Source organism: Pteropus alecto, unplaced genomic scaffold, assembly GCF_000325575.1.
Source record: "Pteropus alecto unplaced genomic scaffold, ASM32557v1 scaffold102, whole genome shotgun sequence".
NCBI lineage: Eukaryota > Metazoa > Chordata > Mammalia > Chiroptera > Pteropodidae > Pteropus > Pteropus alecto.
This window is the reverse complement of record NW_006432224.1, coordinates 1,717,467-1,726,915: the sequence shown is the minus strand read 5'-3', so window position 1 is coordinate 1,726,915 and position 9,449 is coordinate 1,717,467. Positions and strand designations below refer to the sequence as shown.

Sequence of the window (9,449 nt, the reverse complement as noted above, 5' to 3'; positions counted from 1 at the left end):
GCGTGGCGGCCGGCGTCCCCAGCAGCCTCACCTTGGAGGATCACGGAGACGCGCCTGTCTTCCAGCACACACACGAGTTCCACCGAATGCTTCAGGAAGGCCCTGCAAACAGAAAGGGACGAATGTGCTTAAAAGTCACATTCCTACCAGACGGCTAAAAAAAGACTCGGAATCCAGCAGATCCACTGTCCACGTTTGCGTCCTCGATGACCTTTACGAGTTTCTTCAGCATGGACGTGATTCTTCACGGAACGTTTCGATTTTTATACCGAGAAATTCAATATCCTTTCATAAAAAGGAAGGAGCGGGTTGATGTAAGAACCGTGAACGGAGTCTGCAGAGACGGGGAGATCAGGGGTTGCCAGGGCCGGGCCGGGGTTAGGGGGGTTCAAGTCTCGAAGGGCAGCACTGGGGGGGGCCGGGTCGCCACAGGGCGGGGGTGTGCGACTGTGGTGGTGGCTACAGGAATCGATGCACGTGCTGAAGTGCACGGAAGCACACACACACACGCACACGCACGCGCCCACACACGCACACACACATACACACGCACACATGCACGCACGCATGTACACACACACATGCACACTCATGCACACGCGCACACAGGCGTGCGGGCCTGGTTTGGACACTGCGTTCCGGTTAAGTAAGACGCCGCTGTGGGAAGCTGGGTACAGAGTCTGGCTCGCTTTTCTGTTTTTGTACCTCTTACGAGTCTCTAATTACTTCAAAATATCAAGTTAAAGGAAAAAAAATGGTGTACAAACCTTACATATTCTAACCAGCGAGTACTTTCCAGTGACGACAGCCATTTCTCCTCAGTTTCTTCAAAAGGCTCTACAATGAATACGTAATCACACAGACACGTAATTACACACACGCATACACAGAGCTCTTTTTAGGCTCTTTAAGCTGAATTTTACACGATCGACGTCGGCATTAAGTGATACATCGCAGTCTTTAATATTTAAAAGGTGGCTCTAAGGAAGCGTCATGCACTTTCGTTTAAAGATATAAAATTTAAGAAGACGTGTCACGATTCTTTAAAGCAAGCACCCCCAGGCCTCCACCTTGACTGTGGGCGACCTGACCAACCTCTACCCACCTCCCAGGAGCTGCTGAGCCCAGCCTTCTTGGTCAGGCTGCCCCGATTCCAGCCCTCACTCCCCGGGAGACCCGCTGCCCAGCCCCCGACGGCTCCCTGATGGCGGGCTATGCCCCCCCACCCCCACCAGGGCTGCCTCCCCTGGCCTCCCCGGCCGTACGGGCTGACCGTGGGAGGCATGAGTGCACCTCCCTGTTGGGACGTGCACTGCCCGCCCAGTGTGACCTCAAGGTGCCTCTCGCCTCACAAGCCTCACGTTTCGGTCACACTCAACTTACTGTGCAGCTATCGGTCACTCGGGTCACCATGTGTTTCACGTCCCCTCCCCACTCTCGCCCCCGAGCTGCTGCAGGGGCTGCCTGTCCTAACCCACAGGTGACTTAGAGCGCTCTTGGGCACACTTTCCACCACAGGTGCTGTCGTGTGAGGCGGCTCTCCGGAACAGCGGTCCCCAGCCTTTGTGGCACCAGGGACCGGTGCCCCTAGGAGAATCTCACGCCTGATGATCTGAGGGGGGCTGAGGCGGTGACGCTGGCGCTGGGCAGCGGCTGCAGACACAGACGAAGCTTCGCTCGCTCACTCGCCCGCCGCTCCCCTCCTGCTGTGTGGCCAGGTTGCTAACAGGCCATGGCCTGGTCTCCCACGACCTGGGGGATGGGGTCCCCTGCTCCAGGACACGTCGAAAGCACCTGGTACATGTTTGCTCCCTGAGCCTGCGCAGATTACGACACGGCTCTGCCAAGTTACGTGTCTCAAAATGCAACTGTACGCGTTAACACCTTAGTGGGTTTGTGCGGCAGCCCGCGTCCTACTTCGCAGACACTTCGCGAAAGCGCCCGGCGCCGCCTTTCGTGATCTGACGGAGAGTTAACTGGTTCCTTTTTCCCTCCGCAACAGAAAGCAGCTTACGCTTCGTTCTCTGAGGGCGCCTGACCCTCTCGCACTGTCACAGTCTGCGCGACTGTGTCGGCGAGCCCGTGGGAGGACCGCCTCTCCCGATATGCCTCGCACGACGCGGAACGCCCGCCCGCCACACGCACGCACGCGGAGGAGGGAGTGGCACTTACCGTTCACGCACAGCTGCTTCAGCTTCACGAAAGCCGCCTGTGTCTCCTGGACGCTGGGCAGCGTCTTATCCAGGTCTGATTTGTAAACGTCACTTCTCTGCGGGTGACTTTTAGTCACTGCATTGCAAATCCTGAAAAAGACAATCCTCGCGTCACCGTTCACGCATCGAGTCACACACGTTTCCCGAACGCCAACTCCGAGCCACGCGCTGCGCCGGGAGCGGGGGAGGGAGCGTGAATGGCCAGGCCGGGTCTCAGCCTTCGGGGGTCACCTCCTTGGGGGCAGGGACGAGGTGACCGAGAAGGTAACGTCTGCGCTGAGAGCCGTGGCTGACGTCACCGAGTGCAGGCCAGCGCCGGCACGTGGTCAGAAAAGGCTCCTCTATGTGGATGACACTGAAGCCGAACCCCAAGTGACCAGGAGCCGTGCACGGATCCGGGGAAAGTGCTCTGGGCAGAGGGACAGCCAGTGCAAAGGGCCTGTGGCAGAACACGGCTCGGCTGCCGGAGAAACCCGGAGAGGCCGGTGGGTCTGCGACGCAGGCCCGAGGGGCGCGGGGGTGGAGACGAGGTCGGACCGTGCAGGGTTCTGCCCTCACTGCAGGGACGAGGACGGAATCCAACCGTCCTCGGCTTAACGAACTGCGTAATTAAAAGCGCCACTGGCTGCAGTTTGCAGCCCGCTCAGCCAGCGGTGCTGTCTCCCCCTTGAGACCGAGCCCCCTGCCCGGCGGGCCCCTGGGCACACGAGGCCCGCAGCACGGCCTGGCACGCGGCAGCGTCCGAGCTGATTAAGGAGCAACGAAAATCCGCCAGCGCGTGGGCCTGTGCGAACTACAGGCGCCACCCCGCCCCCCATTCAACGGAAGGGCCACTGAGGGTCACTGGGTAGTCGCTGCGTCAGCAAACATGGCGCTCTCAGCCATGGCACCGTGGGAATCCTAGGACGTGGCCGCGACGCACCATTTCTGAGGCTTCCTGAGCCCGTTTCCTAAGCTCTGTCCTTTGTTTTCCATCTAAAGTCCCCAGCAGCTCCGCAGGACCGTGGGCACGCCCTGGTGCGGCACACACGCTGGCGTGCAAAACAGACACGGTGCCCGCACCTCGTGGAGCTCGGCCCAGCAGCACAGTCATCCAACTGAAGCGCACACGTACAGTTCAAATCCCAAACAGGTGCCACTGATTTCGGAAGACAACTTAGCTCCAGAGAGCACATGACTCGTGGCCGGATCTAAGCTGGGGGGAGGGAAGGCCGCGCTCAGGGACGCGACGTCCGAGCAGAGACGCAGACAGCAAGCCAGCCGCGGGCGGCGGGAAATGCGCTCGCGGATGAGCGTGAGGAAGGCAGGTGCCCAGGGGGCCCACGGCACGGGCCAGGGCCAAGGATGAGGGGCCAGGGCCAAGGATGAGGGGCCGGGTCTGCAGCCCCGAGGGACACGGCTGGGAGTGGATGAGACACGGCCGGGAGAAGTGGGGGCGCCCCCCAGCACACTGGCAGGGGTGGGGCTGCGGTGGAAGCACCCGCGTCTGTGAGGCTTCTGGAAAGAAGTGGCGGGGGCGGATGACGACCGGACACGGGGACGGAAGGTGGAAGGGGAGGACGGGGAGGACGGCGAGGACGATCCCCGGCTGCTGAGAGCACGCTGGGCGAGGGCATGGGGGCCGCGTCCCCGCCTTGAGGTGGGGACACAGAGCGTTTAAAGGGCCTTCGAGACGTCGACGTGGGAGACGCGTGATCAGCTGCGGATGCGGCCGTGACGATCGCTAAGCACAGCCACGGCGGGACGTTACGACCGGGATGCAGGCCGGGAAGAGGAAGTGGCCTGTGACAGACGCTGTGACGTCTGGAGAGGGAGGACGGCCTGCAGAGGGCTCTAAGCACCAGTGAGGACGAGGACCTCACGGAGACACTGACCACTAGTGATGCCCACTGCTGGTGGGGCACTAAGAAACGAATGCCCCCTGCTGTCAGGACACAGGGCTCCCTGAGGACTCCGGCGGGTGATGCCCGCTTGTTCACGGCGGCCGATTACGACCACCGTCTGAGCTACTGTGACGCTGTCGGCCTGAGACTGACTGAGGAACGTGTGCTTCATCCTGAAGCGTCTCGACTGGAACTCTCTGCACCCAGAAAGGACGCGAGAGGCCAAGTTACGGCAGGACGTCATAAGCAACGTGAGACCCTCAAGCGTCTGGGTGTCGCTTAAACGCTAGGCGGTCTTAAGAGTCGCATCCTTTTCAAAATAGCGCTTCCTCTCCAGCCGTGCGGTCCTGCGGCTGTTCTCGGTCAGTCGGGAGTTTACGGTTCTCATTCGCGACTCCCGCCGCCCACGGGGGCGACGCCGCGCCTCGAGTACCTCTGGTCGATCTTCCTCTGCTGCAGCGCGTCCCTGACGAGGGCCATGCGCACGAGCGCGCTGCCGTTGGAGTGGCTCCAGCACCAGAGCTACGAGAGGAGCACAGCCTTCAGTTGACGGGGCAGGAAACGGGGCCACCGGTGTCAACGACATCCGACGGAGACCACTTACCGGCATCCTCCTTCCGACGAAAGAGTGGGAGAGGGTCCTCAGGTCCTGGTCCGCGAGGGAACTTGGCACGACGAAGTACTCCGGCAGGCTGCAGAGACAGCGAATCGCAACGTGAGTGCCGGGCTGTGGGGCGTGCGCTCCGCAGGCCGCGTGTGCAGCACACGCGTCTATCTCCGTGCGCTGTGCATCCGCTCGGCAGCCCCAGAGTGGACACCGTGGGGGCAGTGACGATCCTGACATCTCAGTCTAGAACCCCTGAACGTGGTCAGTTACCACGGGACTGGTACGTGGAGCAGGACACGTGAGACACTATCCGGGACGACGACTCATCGAGCACGTGTGCGGCTTCTGGGACCCGGACCTACCTCTGCTCTCGCCGCAGGCTACGGCCCGGGGACCGCAGGCACACAGAGCGACACGGACCACACCTGCAGCAAGACGCTTCGTCCCCCGTCCCGCCTCCCGCTTCAGCCCCTCCCCGTCCACAAGACGGGCAGACCCTAGGACACCGAGGGGACAGCAGTCACCCGCGGGCAAGCTCACTGCTCCCTAGCGACACCTCCGTTCTCTCCTCTTTCCTCCACGTGGCCCGGCGGTGGACAGAGGCAGGCCTGGCCGGGCCCTGCCACGTGCTCTCAGCATGCGATGCACCCAGCATGCCGGCCACAAAGCCTAAAGTCGAGGGGAGGCAGGAGCCCCACGCTGCAGGCTCCAAACACCTTCCTGGGCCTGTGCCCCCGGGGGACGCTGGTGCGGGGTCGGCCGGCGACAACAGGACGTGCTTTGTTCTAAAACACCGCTTGTCTGCGAGAACTAACGAGACCTCAGTGACCTTGAAAGCACGGCACCCCCAAATCCACGAGCACTGATAGGGAGGAACGAATTTAAACCCGGGACCGCGCACCGTGCTAGGCGCTGGTGGAGGGGGGATGCTGAGCCCTGGGCGGCGCCCCCGGGCAGCACGGGTCTGAGTGCGGCCCGGAGAGCCCGGTCTTCTACACGCCGACCGCGCGAGGCGCGCTGGCAGGCCCCAGCGGCCGTCAGGCTGTCCCGTCTGGGGAGCCGGAAGTCACGCGCGGGTCTCCGACCGCACGGTGCCCCTGACGCCACGTTGTCCGGGGTCGCCTGTGCTGCCTTCCCCCCACGCCTGTCTGCAGAGGAGGAGAGAATGGCCTGAAGCAACGACAGGCCGGGGGCAGGACCAGCAGAACCCCGACCACGGTGGCAGCCTGGGCGCTGCTCGTCACGCCGAAAGGGACCGGCTGGCAGCTGTGCCCGTTCTGGAAAGGGGACCTGGTACGGGATGGATGGGCCGCCTGCCACAGGGCCCGATGTCAGCCAGCGCCACCTGTGACATGGCAGGGGCCCCACAGCACCGCCTACGAAGCACACCTGCCTGAACCTGGGCCCGGATCCAAGTCCCCTCCAATCCTTTAGCGTAACTAACGTTTTCCAGAAACAGAGGAAGGACACAGAGGAGGAGCATGCCGAGCACAGCGACGGGAGGCGGAACATCCCGCGGCACCACCGACCTGGCCTGGCCAACGCGTAAACGGTGGATAAACCAAGGGGTGGGGGGCGACTGTCACCCGTGAAAAAGCCTAAAAGACACACGCGGGCGGTTCACTGTGCCCCTGACCGGAGCAGACCCACACGCACACGGACACGCAGCAACGAGGTCCTGTCGCTGCCTTTCAGCGGACGCCGACGCTGTGACCGTGTTAAAAGCCCTTCGATGTCAAACGCTCCCTAAAGCGTTATTAAAAACAAACGTCCCTTAACCACGCCCCGGAAGTCATGGAGACAGCAGAGCTCAGCCGTCATTCACCAGGAGGCCCCCCAGCTGCACAGGACGCCGCTGAACCCGGACTCACCACGTGGAGACCATGTAGCCCTCGTTGAGGGCGCAGACTCTCCACCCCGAGGCCCCCGTCCTCTTGACTTCTCTGTCCCAGTCCGAGTAAGTTTCGAAGAGCGTTGTTTCCTGGCTGCTGCCACCCTCGGCCGCACCGCCGCCTCCCGTGGGCACCCCGTTCATCTTGGTGGCTGCAAGACAAAGCGGCATGGTCAGCGGTGACGGTCACATTCGTCCGCCCTGCCCTGGCCTGTCACCATGCCCATCACAAACGCTCTAGCGGTAACGGTCACATTCGTCCACCCTGCCCTTGGCCTGTCACCATGCCCCCGTCACAAATGCCCCCGTCACAAACGCTCTAGCGGTGACGGTCACATTCGTCCGCCCTGCCCTGGCCACTCACCATGCCCCCGTCACAAACGCTCTGAGGTGACCGTCACATTCGTCCGCCTTGCCCTGGCCACTCACCATGCCCCCGTCACAAATGCCCCCGTCACAAATGCTCTGAGGTGGCAGCTCCTCCCACCTGTCCTTTACGTCTCCCTCAGCTCGCCCGACTATGCTCAGCAGCCCTGGCGGGTGGCCCTTCGCCCTGCCCTGGCCCAGCACTCCGCGTCTCTCGCCCCTACTGGCTGCATCACCAACGCCTTCAAAGAGAAACGGGCCGACCTGACCGGAGACACGGCCACTGCGCCACGCGGTGACCCCCCCCCCCCGATGCCCGCGGCCCCCACGTCCTCTCCACCGCCTTCCGCCCAGAAACCACTCAGCAGCCCCTCTCACTCTGCCCTGATCCCTGGGGTGAATCCAGGTCACTGCTCGTTCCTCCACGTTTAGCCCGGAAAAATGAACGCATCCGACAAGCACCTCTGTTCTCACGCTGTCAAAACTCGTCCCCTTTCTCACGGTGACTTCTCAATGCTGTTCTTTGGAATTCTACTCAATTTGCCTTTGGGGACCTCAAGAGACGCCTGGTGCTCCCGCAGACTGCCCGTCCACGTAGAGGCTCCAGCGGGGAGCGCCTGCAGGTGACTGAGTGACTGAGAGGCAGAGGCGTCCCGACAGCCAGCCTCATCCACCCTGCCCATCTGGGGTGACAGACGGCACAGCCTGTCCTGGTTCGGCGTCTCACTGCGGCTGGGCAGGCCTCCCAGCTGACGGCCCCGCCACGCGGCTGTGCCACACTCCGCCCCCACGGCCCCCTCCCCAAAGCACGCTGCCACACCGCACCCGCCCCCGTGGCGCTCACTGCCCGCCGAACGAGCAAACCTAGGCGGCTCTCTGGAGGGCCTCGCACCACCGACCCGCCTCCGCACCCCATCGCCCCCGGCCCCCTTCTCCTCGGGGGCCGTGGAACCCCTGGTCCGTCCGTGGACATGCCGCCACCGCCACAGGCTACGCTGGCAGTGGCCGCGAGAACCTACCGCGTGCTCAGGCCCAAAAACGAGACGAGGCGGCACCGCCGAGTGCGGAGGGCCAGCTCTGCACCGGTCACTGGCCGTGACCTGACCACCCCGCGCCTAGTCCTGAGGGACGAGCCGAACGTCGCCGGCTGGCTGCTGGGGACGGGGCAGGCACGCGAGGCAGCATGGACCACCGTCACCCCATTGACTGCGCCTCCGCGAGAGACGCCGGCCAGGGCGGCAGCGAGGTAGGGGGTGGAGGAGACTCGCGCTCTGGGCCCCACGCGGCAACCGCTGGCCACGTGCGCTATTTAATTTAAATTCAAGCTGCAATGACCATGAACTCGATCGGCAACTCCGCCCTCAGACGCGGTGGCTCGGCTCCCACACGGACGAGGCAGGCAGAACGCCCCCCCAGAGCCGCGCCGCCCCGGACCACGGAGGGTGTCGTGCACCATGCCAGGCACGGCGAATTCCACCCATCAGGCGGCATCAGTCGCCCAGTGACTCTGGTTTCAGCAGAACCTGCGGAAAGCGACTACGCTCACTGCACGCAGAGCCTGGGACCCGCCGTCTCGGGGCCGTCTGCGGAAGACCCGCCACCGGCAGGTGTGCTGCGGAGCTGGGGGCCGCGAGCCTTCCAGAACGCAGGCCCTCCACGGAATGCCCCCTCTGCACGGAGGTCCAGGGCACCGAAACCCACAGAAAGCCGCTCAATAGTAGAAAACCAAAGAAACTCATCAAACGACCACATTCGGGGGGCGGGGGGGAGGCATCCACATGATCGGCTTGTAAGCGCAGAAAAACACCTGACAGTTTTACACCTACTCGTGATTTAAAAAAAATAGCTTTAGCAACTCAGTCGAAAGGAGAATCTCCTTAACTCGATAAAGGGTGTTTATCAGAAACAGCCAGCACGCGGCCTCCTCAACAAAACCAGGAACAGAAGCGATGCCTGCTGTCACCGCCGCCAGCCAAACACCACGGCACAGGCCCTCGCCGCCCGAGGGGACGACCAGCACCAAATGAAAAGTGTAAAGAACACACTCTAAATGCGAGAGAGCTATGTACGTAGTGTGGCCGGACACTTTGAGCGGAGAGCCTAGAACTGAATAGTTCCCAGTGTTCTGAAGTCCCGGACGGTAGTGAGCCGGGCTGAGAACACGCTGTTTACGACGCTGTCCCTTTGGCAACGTTCTTTCCCAAGATCCAGGAACTGACGAATTTCCTGGGCGTAAGCTGAGCGCATCTACGGACCTTGGCCTGTCTGCCATCTTGTAGGTTTCACTCGTTCAAAACCTGCCCACTTTTCCGCACCCGGGGCTGGCCTTCTCCGTGAGAGCGTATTACAGACGGGGCAGCTGCTACTCAGCCGGACATCGCAGAGTCTGCAAATTCTAATGGTTTCCAGAAAGTGCCCAAGGCCTGGTGATGCTTGTGGCCTGCTCTAAGAGTGGACCACTTATAGGAGTCACGGCAACAGACTGGACA

The 9,449-nt window shown here is 62.5% G+C and overlaps 1 protein-coding gene across 1 annotated transcript in view; it reads right to left on the bottom strand.

Moving 5' to 3' along the window:
- The window catches only part of MTMR10 (myotubularin related protein 10), a 37,692-nt gene that overhangs the window by 5,949 nt on the left and 22,294 nt on the right, over window positions 1-9,449 (bottom strand). The window contains 6 exon segments of the mRNA XM_015585700.1: window positions 16-102; window positions 768-837; window positions 2,173-2,303; window positions 4,530-4,618; window positions 4,701-4,788; window positions 6,575-6,746. Coding sequence (XP_015441186.1) covers window positions 16-102; window positions 768-837; window positions 2,173-2,303; window positions 4,530-4,618; window positions 4,701-4,788; window positions 6,575-6,746 — 637 coding nt within the window.